At 57.1% G+C, this 15,450-nt stretch overlaps 2 protein-coding genes across 2 annotated transcripts; both read right to left on the reverse strand.

Moving 5' to 3' along the window:
* Positions 1–3,600: 3,600 nt before the first annotated feature.
* On the reverse strand, positions 3,601–7,210 carry LOC128904040 (F-box only protein 39-like; the record flags this gene model as incomplete). Its single annotated transcript, XM_054187849.1, is given in 5 exon segments — positions 3,601–3,672; positions 4,814–4,870; positions 5,624–5,801; positions 6,916–7,004; positions 7,007–7,210. Coding segments are annotated over 5 exon segments (600 nt in total), but the record flags the coding sequence as incomplete, so codon positions are not given.
* A 3,551-nt stretch (positions 7,211–10,761) lies between these two features.
* On the reverse strand, positions 10,762–14,429 carry LOC128900323 (neuronal acetylcholine receptor subunit alpha-10-like; the record flags this gene model as incomplete). Its single annotated transcript, XM_054181344.1, has 3 exons — positions 10,762–10,770; positions 13,790–14,253; positions 14,411–14,429. Coding segments are annotated over 3 exons (492 nt in total), but the record flags the coding sequence as incomplete, so codon positions are not given.
* Positions 14,430–15,450: the final 1,021 nt, after the last annotated feature.

Raw genomic sequence — 15,450 nt, forward strand, 5'->3', positions numbered from 1 at the left:
AGGAACGCTGTCCTGGGCCTTGACAAGCAAGTCCTGTGGTGACACGGCACCCCAGAGAGAACCGAGTCGGACAATGGGACTCATTTCCAAAACACTCTCAGGTCCCTGGGCCAAAGAGTGTGGCACTGAGTGGGTATATCACGGCCCCTGCCATTCGCCCGCCTCTGGGAAGATCGAACAATACAACGGGCTGTAAAAAACTACCCTGAGAGCAATGGGGGGGTGGGACCTTAAAACAATGGGATACACAGTTAGCAAAGGCCACCTGGCTAGTTAACACCTGGGAATCTAATAATTGAGCTGGTCCTGCCCAATCAGAACTTCCACGTACCCTAGAAGGGGATAAAGTCCCCGTAGTGCACATGAAGAGTGTGTCAGGGAAGACAGTCTGGGTTAGTCCTGCCTCGGGCAAAGGCAAACCCATCTGTGGGATTGCTTTCACTTAAGGAAGAGAGAACTAGAGCAGGGCAGGTTTAGATTAGGCATTAGGAAGAAGTTCTTTACAACGAGGGTGGTGAGACACTGGCCCAGGTTGCCCAGAGAGGTGGTGGAGGCCCCATCCCTGGAGACATTCAAGGCCGGGCTTCATGAGGCTCGGAGCAACCTGATCTAGTTGAAGATGTCCCTGCTTACTGCAGGGGGGTGGGACTAGATGGCATTTAAAGGTCCCTTCCAACCCAACACCTTCTATGGTTCTCTAAGGCCCTGGGGGCACGTGGCAGGTGATGCAGAAGGATGGGGAGCTCTGATATGCACCTCATAGAATCATAGAATCTTCATGGTTGGAAGGGACCTTTGAGATCATCGAGTCCAACCATACACACACACAAAAACCCCCTACAATCTCTGTCACTAAAGCATGCCCTGAAGTGCCAAATCTAGGCGTTTCTTAAACACCTCTAGGGATGGTGACTCAACCACCTCCCTGGGCAGGCCGTTCCAGTGCCTGACCACTCTTTCAGTGAAGTAATTCTTCCTACTATCTAATCTAAACCTCCCCTGCTGCAGCTTCAGACCATTTCCTCTGGTCCTGTCATTATTCACCTGGGAGAAGAGGCCAACACCCACCTCTCTCCAACCTCCTTTCAGGGACTTGTGGAGGGCAATGAGGTCTCCCCTCAGCCTCCTCTTCTCCAAGCTAAACATGCCCAGCTCCCTCAGCCTCTCCTCATATGACTTGGTCTCCAGACCCCTCACCAGCCTGGTAGCTCTCCTCTGGACACGCTGCAGCACTTCAAGGTCCCTCTTGTACAGAGGGGCCCAGAACTGAACACAGTACTCCAGGCGAGGCCTCACCAGTGCCGAGTACAGAGGAACGATCCCTTCCCTACTCCTGCTGGCCACGCTATTCCTCATACAAGCCAGAATGCTGTTGGCCTTCTTGGCCACCTGGGCACGCTGCTGGCTCATGTTAAGCTGGCCGGCCGCCAGCACCCCCAGGTCCTTTTCTGCGGGGCAGCTTTCCAGCCACTCTTCCCCAAGCCCCTGGCGTTTCTTGGGGTTGTTGTGACCGAAATGCAGGACCCGGCCCTTGGCCTTATTAAACCTCATCCAATTGGCCTTGGCCCATCCCTCCAGCCTGTCCAGGGCCCTCTGGAGAGCCTTCCTTCCCTCAAGCAGATCAACACTCCCACCTAGCTTGGTGTCGTCTGCGAACTTACTGCAGGTGCACTCAGTCCCCTCATCCAGATCATTGATAAAGATATTAAACAAAACTGGACCCAAAACTGAGCCCTGAGGGACACCACTGGTGACCAGCCGCCAAGAAGATTTCACCCCACTAATCACAACTCTCTGGGCACGGCCATCCAGCCGGTTTTTTACCCAGCAAAGAGTACACTTGTCTATGCCACGATTCGCCAGCTTCTCCAGGAGAACTCTCTGGGGGATGGTGTCAAAGGCCTTACCAAAGTCCAGAGAGACAACGTCCACAGCCTTCCCCGCATCCAGGAGGCGGCTCACATGGTCATTGGGATCTGACTGTGGGTGAGACAAGCCAATGAATCCATTTGTGTGATGTCAATTGCTAAATAGCCCTGCCACTCTGTGTCATCATTATTAGAATTGCTAGATGCCATACCAATGGGACTGCAGTAAGAATCACCCAAAACAATGGCAGATGGACTTTGATGAACGTGAGTAAAGCGCAGTGGTGATGGGATCACACCTGACCTCAGCAACTGGCGCCCAGCAACTTCCTCAAGATTGACATCTTCAACCTGCGGAACCTGGGCAGGGTCTGCACCAGCTACACCAGCGGCGAGCTCTGGATACAGCATGCAGGAGTCCAGCACCACACACCATCTCCCCTGCCCTGAGAGACTGCTCTGACAGAGGGAGCCCAAAGCCATGGGTTAAATGAACTCAACCTCAACGGACATTGTTGAGGGATGGCCCAGAGACTAAGGGTCGGTCTCTTCTCTCAAGGAACAGGCGACAGGACAAGAGGAAACGGCCTCAAGTTGTACCAGGGGAGGTTTAGGATGGATATTAGGAAAAACGTTTTCACCAACAGGGCTGTCATAGGAAGAGGCTACCCAGGGCAGTGGTGGAGTCACCATCCCTGGAGGGATTTACAAGCCGGGCAGACGTGGTGCTGAGGGACGTGGGTTAGCGGTGGTTTTTGTCAGTGTTGGGTTGATGGTTGGACTTGATGATCTGAAAGGTCCCTTCCAACCTCGACCGTTCTATGATAGCTGTATGTCTATAGATGTGTGTATATATCAAAGACAGGGAAAAGCGGTGGTAATTCATTGGAAAGTGTAAGATCTGGGCATGACGTTGAAGGTATAGAACAAAGGGTGGATAACACCCGGTTCTGGCAGGAATAGGGTCAATTTTCCCAAGGAGCTGGCACGGCACACAGGTATTCCATACCATCACCATGTGAGCCATGCCCAGTCTATAGCCGGGAGCTGGCTGGAAAAGGGAGCAGGAAATCCCCGCTGGGGACTGGGCTGGGGGCTTCCTGGGTCTGGTCGGTGAGCAGCGGTACATTAATGGTGTTTTGTACATTCCTCTAACAGCATTATTGTTGTGGTTTTCCGCTTTCCTTCACTGTTCTGTTAAACTGCCTTGATCTCAACCCACGAGTTTTGCCTTTTTCTTCCCATTCTACCCCTCTCCCATGGCGGGGGGGAAGCGAGCGAGCAGCCGCCTGTTTCTTTGTTGCTGGCTGAAGTTAAACCAGGACATCACCCCACGTCTCGGTTTCCCTCTTTGTAAAATGGAAACAGCACGATGGGCTTCATTGGTAAGGTGTTTGAAGCTCTACAATGAGAGGTGCTGAAGAAAGTGGGGGCCTTATTTTTCCTAGAGATGCCCGTAAGGGTGGAAAAGGGCTCGCTGCTTCCTTTGGTTCTGGCGAGGAAAAACAAAGCAAGGGCAAGAAGAAATGATGCTGGAGATGTAGCGGGCCCGTTCCCAAGTCCAACATTTTAACGTGTGGAGCGCAACCTTGTCCCTTGCCTCTGTCTTGCTGTAAAGGTCTCTCTCGTTCAGAGGCACTGCTGTCGAGATTCAAATCCCTTCCTAGAGCCCTCCAAAGGATGCATTCATTGCGTGCAGATGGCACCGGGTGTTCTTCTCCCTTCCTCTGGTTTATACCATTGGGTAGACGACAGCAAAATAATAAATCTCTGAGTCAATCAGGTATTTGAACCTCCTGTAAATAGCGTGCAAGAGCTGAGCAAGGCGTTCGACACGGTCTCCCACAGCATCCTCATAGGGAAACTTAGGAGGTGTGGGTTAAATGAATGGACATAGATATGGTGGACAGATAACTGGTTAAAAGACAGAGCTCAGAGGGTCATGACTAGGGGCAAAGAGTCTAGCTGGAGGTCAGTGACGAGTGGTGTTCCCCAGCGGTCAGTACTGGGTCCAGTCCTCTTCAATATATTCATCAATGACCTGGACGAAGGGATAGAGTGCACCCTCGGCAAGTTTGCTGATGACACAAAGCTGGGGGGGCGGGTGGCTGACACACCAGAAGGCTGTGCCGCCATACAGAGAGACCCGGACAGGCTGGAGAGTTGGGCAGAGAGGAACCTTATGAAATTCAATAAGGGCAAGCGTAGGGTGCGGCACCTGGGGAGGAATAACCCCCTGCACCAGTCCAGGTTGGGGGCTGACCTGCTGGAGAGCAACTCTGTGGAAAGAGACCTGGGAGTCCTGGTGGGCAACAGGATTACCATGAGCCAGCAATGTGCCCTTGTGGCCAAGGAGGCCAATGGCATCTTGGGGGGGCATCAAGAAGAGTGTGGCCAGCAGGTGGAGGGAGGTCACCCTCCCCCTCTGCTCGGCCCTGGGGAGGCTGTGTCTGGAGTACTGGGTCCAGTTCTGGGCTCCCCAGTTCCAGAAGGACAGGGAACTGCTGGAGAGGGGACAGCAAAGGGCTACCAGGGTGATGAGGGGACTGCAACACCTCTCTGATGAAGAAAGGCTGAGGGACTTGTGTCTCTTTGGTCTGGAAAAAAGACGGCTGAGGGGGGATCTTATCAACGCTTAGAAATACGGAAAGGGTGGGTGTCAGGAGGATGGGGCCAGGCTCTTTTCAGTGGTGCCCAGCAACAGGACAAGAGGCAACGGGCACAAACTTGAGCATAGGAAGTTCCACCTAAACACGAGGAGGAACTTCTTTCCTGTGAGGGTGGCAGAGCCCTGGCACAGGCTGCCCAGAGAGGTGGTGGAGTCTCCGTCTCTGGAGACATTCCAAACCCACCTGAACGCGTTCCTGTGCCACCTGCTCTGGGTGACCCTGCTCTGGCAGGGGGTTGGACTGGAGGGTCTCCAGAGGTCCCTTCCAACCCTACCATTCTGTGATTGTGTGGGCCTCTTCACTAGGCTCTTGTCGGGCTGTGTAAATCCCGACCTGTACGAAGGAATGACGGCCGTGTCTCTCAGATACACAGAGCACGCTCAGCCCGTTAAATTTCATGACAAGAAGCCTCTGTGACTAATGAGGAACCCAGAGAAGCCAAATGCCTTGGCTTGGAGTAAAATCTTGAGGTGTTACTGTTTTCACTCCAAACTGACGGAAAACACCATCTCCTGCTGAAGAATCTCTGGGGAGAGCCAGGTTCCTTTTACCCCCAGAAGCGAGGCACCCCTGGGAGCTGCACACATCGGGGAGGATCCACTGAATTCAGCATCTGGCATGCAAAGCAGCATGACAGCATGGTGTACACCAGCCACAGTCGTGGTCTGGCCCAGTTCAACACAGCATCCCTAAAGAGGGAGATGTGCTTCCATCTTTTTGCAGTTTAGTGGGATTCAACCCCCCGGCCTCGACTTAAGCGTAGACGTAAGCGCCGGGGCTGGCAGGTGACTCAGAATCCCCAGCTTGAACTAGAGGAGACAGAGGGACCCCCAGCCTAGGAAGGACTCGTGGAACTGCTGGGGCTTGTTGTTCAGCCTCTGCAGCATTCTGTACCTGGCTGAGGAGGTCGGAAAGCCCCGTTTCTGTGAGTGGTTCTCAGGCTTGTTGCAATGCTAAAACGTAACCTAGGGAAGGTAGTTATGTTAGCATTTCCGTAAGCGCCCTTTCTCTGGGCCTGGGGACCTCACCTTTCTCTGGCTATTGGAGAGAGGAAGGGAATGGGAGTTTTGAAGCACAAAGTCTTACCTTTAGAGTAGCCAAACTGCATTTCCTTTCTGCCCGGTTTTGGAACAGCCTCTCCACAGGGGTGACACTTAGAAAGGCCCACACTTCCAGAAAGAACAGCCTGTGGCATGACAAGGTGAGCTGTAGCAGCTCCTTGTCCAGCAGCTCATGGTCATTGTTCCACTGAAGTGTTAATTCCGTCCAAAAAGAACAAATGTTGTTAGGGCTACTCAACAGAACTGGTGAGCGCAGTAACTAGAATTCAATAAACAAGTTTCCCAATACTACCAACAGAAGGGACTGGCAGCAGATCAATTTTGTCCCTTGACAGGAGCAGAGAATCAGTTTTGGGTAACGACAACGGTAGATGCTACGGTAATCCCAACTCTCCCGTGGAGATGGGGGGGCCCTTGTGCATTGCACCCCACCCTAAGGGATAGACAACTTCTGTTACCGTTAGAAGATGCTGCACCCTCAGCTCATGCCATGATCTTATTTGACATATTGGAAATTATCCCAGGTACGAGAGTAGATCCAAAGACAATTTCTAGAAAGCTTTGCAGATCCCGGCTGTTCCTTGGAAGCTCTGCAGCGCAACAGAACCTAAAGAGCGCTGTCAGCAACCATCAGGCCGTGTGCTTCCCTCAGGCGTGCAAAGACCTGATGCTCCTTGACGCGGGTCAAGGCTGTCGCACACCTTTGGTGGCACATCCTGCGTGACACCAAAGGCCTGTGACATGGGCACCAGTTAATTTACATCTGCTGTAGACGTTTGTGTGTTGCCAAAAGGGAGCAGAACCACGAGTGCAGGCTGACGCAGGCTACAGCTCCGCAAGCAAACAGGGTGTACAGACTCTTCTCCTCATACGCAGATTTCCCTGCAAAAGGGTGGGGTTCAGAAACATCGGAAAGGATAAGCAAGTTACCAGTTACTAAACGTGAACATGTCTAACTAGAAGAAGCCTAAAGCGGTTTCACAAAACTGAGGTTTTCCTGCCTGAAAAACTCTTTGTGCTCACAGCTGACATTCCAGCACCAGTATTTTGGGTGTTTTAGCTTTTTATGAGGGCAACCTGACGTCGGCCCGACAGTGAAGACTGGCATAACGGGCATCGCAACTGGACAGGGACAACGACCTCAACCAGGCTAGAGTGGAACACCGCAGTGGCTCGCTTATGAAAATGACCCTCGGGACATAACACTGAAGTGGTCAGGAATTCCTCCTGCTGAGCGCTGCTATGCAGAAGGCCTGGAGGATCACTTTGCTTAGCTTTGTGATACCGCGGTGAGATGTCCCTCTGGGTTCCCGTACCTGCAGAACACGCCAGGAGGCTGGGAGGAGGTTGGTGAGGGTGCGTCTCATTCTCCAGCCTGGGTCTCTGAAACTGTAGCTCCGCAGACTCTTATGCTGCTGACTGGCATCTCCGCTAGCAGGATCCTGGCTAGGTGATCGTGCTTCGTGACTCTTTCAAAGAAGAAGTTCAGGCGCAGTTTTGGGGCTCCCTTGGCCAAGTTGGCCCACGACGTTCCTCTGACCACTTGCCCATGAGGGTCGTGGATATGACATTGGATATTCAAGGTGCACAGGGAATGAGCGCTGTGCTCCCGCAGGGAGTGCGAGTCAGCCCACCAAGTTTCCGTGATGGCGACTACGTCATAGCTGTCCTGCTGCACAATGGTTGGACTCCATGATCTCAAATGTCGTTTCCAACCATGAAGATTCTATGATTCTATGATCTCCATGGGAGAGTTGGGATTACTGTAGCATATACTGTTGTCCTTACACAAAACTGATTCTCTGCTCCTGTCAAGGGACAAAACTGATCTGCTGACAGTCACAGGGATAGAGAAAATATTGACTTTTTTATTGGTTGACAAGAGGGGCACCCCAGGGGGTTCCCGGCCCCACCCTTCCCACCCATTGGGGGAAATTGCTGAAGCAGACACGGCGCGTCCGGCAGCAGCGTCTCCAGCAGTCCTTCAGGCGGTACCAGAGCCAGGTGCAGCACTGACACAGGCACCGTCCTAGCGGGCACAGCCCTGGGGACGCCTGGTCACACTCCCTGTCCATGACCTCGCCGTGCTGCTGCCTCTCCTCCTCCAAGGTCTTGACAGTGTCCAAGAGCTCCAAGTAGAGCAACTTGTCGTCCGTGGCCTTGGCTGGGGGGCTGCTGGGCGGCGGAAGCACAGTCATGGGGCTCTGCGCCCTGTCCCTCCTCCCTTCCGCATCCGTGGGGGTGCTCCTGCCTGAGCCTGGGGGGCTGCTGGTGCTTGGCCCCATGGAGTTGTTCTTGCCCGGCCCCGTCTTGCTGTTTCTCTTCACTTCCGCCAGGCTCCCCCTGCCGAGCTCCACAGGGCTGCTCCTTTCCTTCTCCTTCACACTTCTCTCTGGTCCTGTGTCCTCCTCCTTCTCCATGATCCCATCCTCAGCCTTATCCGTGTTTACATCCACCCACGGCCGCTCCGCTCCCAGGTGATGGGGCTTCACTGTGGCCCCCAGCTGCTGCTGCGCCTCCATCCTGCCCAGGGGATGGAAGGGCTCCCCGGGGAGGTTCCGATCACAGGCCCCCGCTGCCCCTTGCCAACGGGCCTGCAGCACCTTCAGCATCTCACAGCACTGCCTGGCCATCTCCTGGGTGGACTCGAAACAGCGGAGGAGCTCCATGACCAGCTCCCCTTGGTCCGAGGCCATGGCTGGGGGGCTGCAGGGTGAAGGCTGCGTGTCCACAGGGCTCTGCGCCCTGTCCCTGCTTTCCCTGGGGACCGGCTCTTGCTTGGTCCTTGTAGGCAGTTCCTGTGGGGGCTCCTGGCAGAGGGCTGGCCCTGGCTCCTCCACCCTCCCGTTGACAGTCCTGGGGGGATGGCGGGGTCCTGAGCGGTCGAGTGCTGCCAGCTCCGCCATCGCACTAGGCCGGGGCTCCGGGAAGGAGTAGAGGGAGTTGAGGGAAGAGGAGCCTCTGTCAGTCACAGAGTCCATGGTGACCAGCGGGGCCCGTGGGGAGCGATGCTTCCTGTTCAAGGCCTCCGCACTCGCCCTGCAGAGGAGGAGAAAGAGACCCCGCTGCACCCCAGACCCCAGAAGAACCCGCAGGCAGCACCCCTCCTTGGCTGGCGGTCAGGGCTGCCCAGCGCAGGCAGGGGCAGGGCACGGGGTGAGGGTCTGGGGCAGCATCTGGGGTCTCCCCCACACTCACCGCTTCTCCTGCTTCGAATGGGATTTCTCCACTTCTCCATACACTGCCCGAGAAGCTGCAGCGGGAGGAGACAGATTGAGCGGCCGGCAGCCCCCGGCACAGCCCCGGCTCAGGGCTGCCGTGGGGTGTCGGCTGTTTGCAGGGTGCTCCATGCTGGGGCCACTCACCGCTCTGCTTCTCTGGCCGGGCTCCTGTCTTGCTTGTCTGACGCTTCTTCTTACTCTTCTTCTTCCACCACTTCTGCAAGGTCCCCAGGAGCTGGGTGAGACGGGAGCGCCTCCCAGTCCCACACCACAGCCCCCCACGGCACCCCACACCACCCTATGCCATCCGTCACCACCCCACGCCGCAGCACAGTGTGGTGCAACAGTCACCTACCTGAAGCCGCTTGCTCTGCAGCACAGCTGAGAATACGCTGAGCCCCATCACAATCAGGAGGAGAGGGCCCAGGGGAGACACGGCGTCAGAGCGCCCCATGGCACCAACGCCGGTGTGGCTGCGGTGCTCCGAGTCACCAGCACAGAACCGCAATGCGGCTCCCCAGTGTCCTCCTGGGTCCCCAGTGACGGGACCCGCAAGACTGCTGGGGTGTCAGAGGCCGAGGCTGCAGTCTGCCCAGACAATGCCAGACTGCGGTGCCCAGCATCCACTGACGGCTCCAGCGGGGACCGCGTCCCCCTTTTATAGTGCGGCAGGGGGGCACGTCCCCCCTTTGTGACATCATGGGGCAGTCAGAGCCCCCCTTTGTGACATCACAGGCAGTCAGAGCCCCCCTTGGTGACATGCAGCAGGGGATGAGGAAGAGCAAGACAAGGAGGGCACTTGCCCCAGGCTGACAACAGGACTATTTCATAGCACGAACATCACATTCAGTACAAATTATAAAGTTTGCTGTGTAGTTCAACTCTCCCTTGATGGCGGCGGTGCAGAGAACTCCTTGCTGCGGTGCCGGAACCCTGAGCCCTTCCCTTCCTCCCAAAGCCGCAGCGCTCACGGTGTCCCCCATTGGCTGTCCCCTGCTGGGAGTGCGCGGCTTCCTGCTGATGGAAGGGGCTGGGTGTAGTCCTTGGGTATTTTATATCGTTATCGGGATTGACACTGCTTCTTTAGCATTATTAGTGTAAATTCTTTAGTTTTATCCTAGTAAATCTATTTCTATTGCAACCCTCATGTTTCCTTCTTTTTCCCCAATTCCTCTTCCCCGGTGAGGAGGGGTCATCGGGCGAGAGAGTAGTTGTCTAAAGGACAAGAAATTGTGGTGGGTTTCTCAAACCATAACAAGAAGGGAGGGAGAAGGAGAAGGGCCCCACCCCTTCAGGGCATGGTTTGGGTGCGAAGGCACCTTAAAGGCCACCCAGTGCCACCCCCTGCCCTGGGCAGGGACACCTCCCACCAGCCCAGCTTGCTCCAAGCCCCAGCCAACCTGGCCTTGAACCCCTTCAGGGATGGGGCAGCCACAGCTTCTCTGGGCAACCTGGGCCAGGGGCTCACCGCCCTCACAGCCAAGAATTTCTGCCCGAGATCTTAGCTCAATCTCCCCTCTTGCAGTGGAAACCCCTTCCCCCTCGTCCCATGGCTCCCCTCCCTCATCCAGAGTCCCTCCACAGCTTTCCTGGAGCCCCTTGAGGGACTGGAAGGGGCTCCAAGGTCTCCCCGCAGCCTTCTCTTCTCTTAACGCCTCTCACAGTAGGCACGTCAGCATAACCCATCTGCAGCCTTTGGAATGGGAAGTATGACCATGGTTGCCCTCCAGCCTCCTGCTTGGGTTTTGCACCGGAAAACTTCCAACATGTGGGCCAAGAACTCACAATCCCCTTTACTGCCACATGTCTTCCGGGGGCTGTCCACCTTTTCTCAATCTGATTAAAAATTGTCATCCCTCCATGTGTTTTATCACAAAACCGCCTAGCCAAAGCCATTTAGTATTCTTTTGGTAAGACGGGGTTTCCTCCGGTAGTCCAAATTCTAGTTCATCTTTCATGGAGGAGGGAGGGATCCCGAGTGCAGGGCCCAGTTCCATTTTTTACAGACCAAGGCAGCGTTAGATCTGTCCCTGTCGTCTGACCGATGGAAGACACGTCTCAGACAGACATCAGGTAGGTGAGCCCAGCGATTCTGCTCAGCTTCGCTGTCATCTTCCATTGAGAAGACAGTTTTTCACTTCTCTTCTGGGTGTTGAGCAAACCTAGAGGAAGACTCTCTCCAGCAGGCTCCCGAAAAGACCAAAGTCCGCCCTCCGGAAGTCCATGGTGGCAGTTCTGCTGACGCCCTTCCTTGCTTCCCTAAGAATCAGAAACTCTGCCATTTCATGGTCACTGTGCCCAAGACGGCCTCCAACATCACATCCCCCACAAGTCCTTCTCTGTTCACACACAGCAGGTCCAGCAGGGCTCCTTCCCTAGTGCGTTCCCCCACCAGCTGTGTCAGGAATTTATTCCCACACACCCCAGAAACCTCCAAGACTCTTCCCTCTCAGCTCTACTGGGTTCCCCGTTATCCCGTGCCCTATTGTTACACTCCCTCAGCCACAGTCCCTCCCAATCCCTCCTGGAGGCCCCCTTTAGGGACTGCAAGGCCGCTACAAGGTCTCCCCGCAGCCTTCTCTTCTCCAGGCTGAACAACCCCAACTCTCTGCTGCTCTGCCCTCTCCCTGACGCTCCGCAGCCTTTCTGCTCCCTCTTTGACCTCTGCCGCCAGGCCGAGCGGATCAGCCGCCTGCTCGCACCTCACGCACCCGGCATCCCTTCTACCCTCCGCTACCCGGGAGAGACCTGGGAGCTGCCCCCCCCCGGCACTGCCTGGTGGCCCCCGCAGCCCCCGCCCTCTCTCCCCAGCTGTGGCTGAGCCCGTCCCCGCCGGACGGGGGCTGAGATGGGGCTGGGGACCCCCCTGCCGCTGCCGGGACCTGGCTGTGCCTGGGGGCCCTGCTGGGACCCCCCTGAGCGGAGTCGGCGCAGGGCTGGGGTCTCGGTGGGACCCCCGTCCCCGCTGCCCTGCGCTTTCCATGCTGCCTGGCCCCTTTGCCTTCCTCCTCGGCCGCTGGGGCTGCCCTGGACGGGCTCCCTCCTCGCCCCGGGGCTCCCCGCGGGGACAGCGGCTCCTTCCCCTCGCCATGTCCCCCCAGCCGGGTCCCTGCACTCAGCCGGGGGCGGTGCTGCTGCCCCCCCGCGCTCCCCTCGCTACGGCCATCCCTGCTGCCAGCATCTGTGCGCCATCCCAGCCAGCCCGAGGGCACTCCGTGTCCCCCGCACCCTGTTCCGGCTGCCCCAGCGCCTCCGGCTCTCATCCCCAGGTTCCCCCATCACCCACGGGTGTCCCCCCGGGTTTGGCCACTCTCCCCCTCCCCACCAGCTGATTGGTCCCCTCCACCGGTGACAAGATGGCATGAGCCCCGATGCCTCCGTGTCGTGGTTTAGCCTCAGACGGCAACAAAGAACCACGTGCCGCTCGGTCGGGCCTTCCCGATACAGGAAGAATCAGAAGAAAAAAAAGGCAAGACTCTTGGGTTGAGACAAAGGCAGTTTAACAGAACAGCAAAGGGAACAAGCAAACAACAACAAGAACACGGATAGATGCATATACACACACGATTACGGGACCGCCGCTCCCCGCCGCTCCCCGACCGGACCCGGGACGCCCCAGCCCACTCCAAGCACGACTTCCTGCCCCCTCCCCCGGCAGCTCAGGGTGGGCATGGCTCACATGGCATGGAATACCAGGAAAAATTAACCCTATCCCCGCCGGAACAAGGACACTCCGCCAGCCACTCTGTGGGATGTGGGGCAGGGATGGGGACGAGGGGCCCAGCCCCCCCCGGCACAGGCTGTCGGGCAGGGTGAGCGCGGACCAGCTGCCGTCGCTGTCGCAGGAGAAGAGCCAGAGGTCACTCAGCCAGAGCTGATGGAGTCGTTATTTTATTGAGGACGGATCAGTAAATGCAGGGGGGTGAGATATTCCGTAAGCCAGGATGGATCGGCAGGAAATGCTCCGCTATTTACCGCACGCAGGGTTTGGGTGGGATACAAAGGTCCATGCTCTGTCACCGAAGGTGTCGAGGGCCAGACCCCTCCGTCCCTCCCGGGCACCATCCTGGCCCCAGCCAGCACCCGGAGGGGACAGGGTGGGGGCTGCCCTGCTCCCCTGGAACCCTCACCAGGGCTGCTGGACACTGGAGTGGCGTCTCGGGGGGCTGCAGCAGACTCGAGCCCTGGCCAGGCAGGGTGGCAGGCACTGGTGGGGACACAGGAGGAGCAGAAGGTGTCTATGCATATATCTATATGGTCCAGAGGAGGCCCTGGAGATGCTGGGAGGGCTGGAGGCCCTGTGCTGTGAGGACGGGCTGAGAGAGTTGGGGGGGTTCAGCCTGAAGAAGAGCTCCACTGAGACCTTGGAGCCCCTTCCAGTCCCTCAAGGAGCTCCAGGAAAGCTGTGGAGGGACTCTGGATGAGGGAGGGGAGCCATGGGACGAGGGGGAAGGGTTTTCCACTGCAAGAGGGGAGATTGAGCTGAGATCTCAGGCAGAAATTCTTGGCTGTGAGGGCGGTGAGCCCCTGGCCCAGGTTGCCCAGAGAAGCTGTGGCTGCCCCATCCCTGGAGGGGTTCAAGGCCAGGTTGGCCGGGGCTTGGAGCAAGCTGGGCTGGTGGGAGGTGTCCCTGCCCAGGGCGGGGGGGTGGAATGAGATGATCTTTAAGGTCCCTTCCCACCCAAACCATTCTGTGATTCTATGATTCCACATCTATATTTCTATACGTCACAACCCAGACAACTGCTCGGGGGGCCGTGACCCCTCAACCCTGCAGCTGGGGCAGCCCCGGCCGAGTCAGGGTCCCGCTGTCAGGCTCCTCTTCCCTGGTGCTGGTGGAGCTTCCAGCCTGCAGGTCCATGAAGTGCCAAGGGGTGCTCAGGACGAGCCACCCTCATGGAGCACCCGTGGCCACCACTTTCCCTGGGGGCAGTGAGTCCACTGGGCCATCAGGCAGCATTGCCCAGGACCAGCACACTCATGAGGAAGACCATGAGGAAGAAGACCCACATGAAGAAGCGGTCCATCACCTTGGCCATCTTCTTCCACTCAGCGGTCCGGTGCTGGGAGGCTCGGTGGCGCCGGAAGCAGCCGGCGATGTAGCCCACATTCCTCAGCATGTCATCGTGGTGGCACAAGCAGCAGTCCCAGGGACAGCCCCCTGCCTCGGCACCCACCTCCCCCTCCATGGGGCTCTCCCCTGGCCCCCCAGTGTCCTCCCTGCCCAACCGCCTGCGCGGCACCCACCGGGGGCTCTTGCAGCTCTCGCCTACCTCGTAGACGCAGCAGAGCCGGGCCATGTGGTGGAGGATGAGCCACCTGGCCCAGGGGGGCACGGGCCAGGTCCCCGGTCTGCAGTGGTGGATGTTCATGATGAAGGTGGTCAGCGCGGTGGAGGCCGTGATCATGGTCATGGTGGAGATGTAGTACTTCCCTGCGTGGGTAATGGGTGGTGATGCCGCAGCGGGGTGGGGAGAGACCCGTGCGCACCTCCCCCCATCGAAACCCCCCCCTGTCATGGGGGGGTGCCCACCACCCCGGTGCAGATGCCCTGGTCCCATGGGATGGTCCTGAGTGCCATCAAGGCTCACCAATGAGCGGGACGCTCTCCGAGGGGACCATGTGCTCACAGTGGTGGAAGCAACCACTGGATGACTGGAAACATACCCTGTGCCCCGTGCCGCTCCAAGGAACGCTGTCCTGGGCCTTGACAAGCAAGTCCTGTGGTGACACGGCACCCCAGAGAGAACCGAGTCGGACAATGGGACTCATTTCCAAAACACTCTCAGGTCCCTGGGCCAAAGAGTGTGGCACTGAGTGGGTATATCACGGCCCCTGCCATTCGCCCGCCTCTGGGAAGATCGAACAATACAACGGGCTGTAAAAAACTACCCTGAGAGCAATGGGGGGGTGGGACCTTAAAACAATGGGATACACAGTTAGCAAAGGCCACCTGGCTAGTTAACACCTGGGAATCTAATAATTGAGCTGGTCCTGCCCAATCAGAACTTCCACGTACCCTAGAAGGGGATAAAGTCCCCGTAGTGCACATGAAGAGTGTGTCAGGGAAGACAGTCTGGGTTAGTCCTGCCTCGGGCAAAGGCAAACCCATCTGTGGGATTGCTTTCACTTAAGGAAGAGAGAACTAGAGCAGGGCAGGTTTAGATTAGGCATTAGGAAGAAGTTCTTTACAACGAGGGTGGTGAGACACTGGCCCAGGTTGCCCAGAGAGGTGGTGGAGGCCCCATCCCTGGAGACATTCAAGGCCGGGCTTCATGAGGCTCGGAGCAACCTGATCTAGTTGAACATGTCCCTGCTTACTGCAGGGGGGTGGGACTAGATGGCATTTAAAGGTCCCTTCCAACCCAACACCTTCTATGGTTCTCTAAGGCCCTGGGGGCACGTGGCAGGTGATGCAGAAGGATGGGGAGCTCTGATATGCACCTCATAGAATCATAGAATCTTCATGGTTGGAAGGGACCTTTGAGATCATCGAGTCCAACCATACACACACACAAAAACCCCCTACAATCTCTGTCACTAGAGCATGCCCTGAAGTGCCAAATCTAGGCGTTTCTTAAACACCTCTAGGGATGGTGACTCAACCACCTCCCTGGGCAGGCCGTTCCAG

The sequence above is a fragment of the Rissa tridactyla genome, chromosome 1 (assembly GCF_028500815.1).
Source record: "Rissa tridactyla isolate bRisTri1 chromosome 1, bRisTri1.patW.cur.20221130, whole genome shotgun sequence".
In the NCBI taxonomy this organism is placed as follows: Eukaryota; Metazoa; Chordata; class Aves; order Charadriiformes; family Laridae; genus Rissa; species Rissa tridactyla.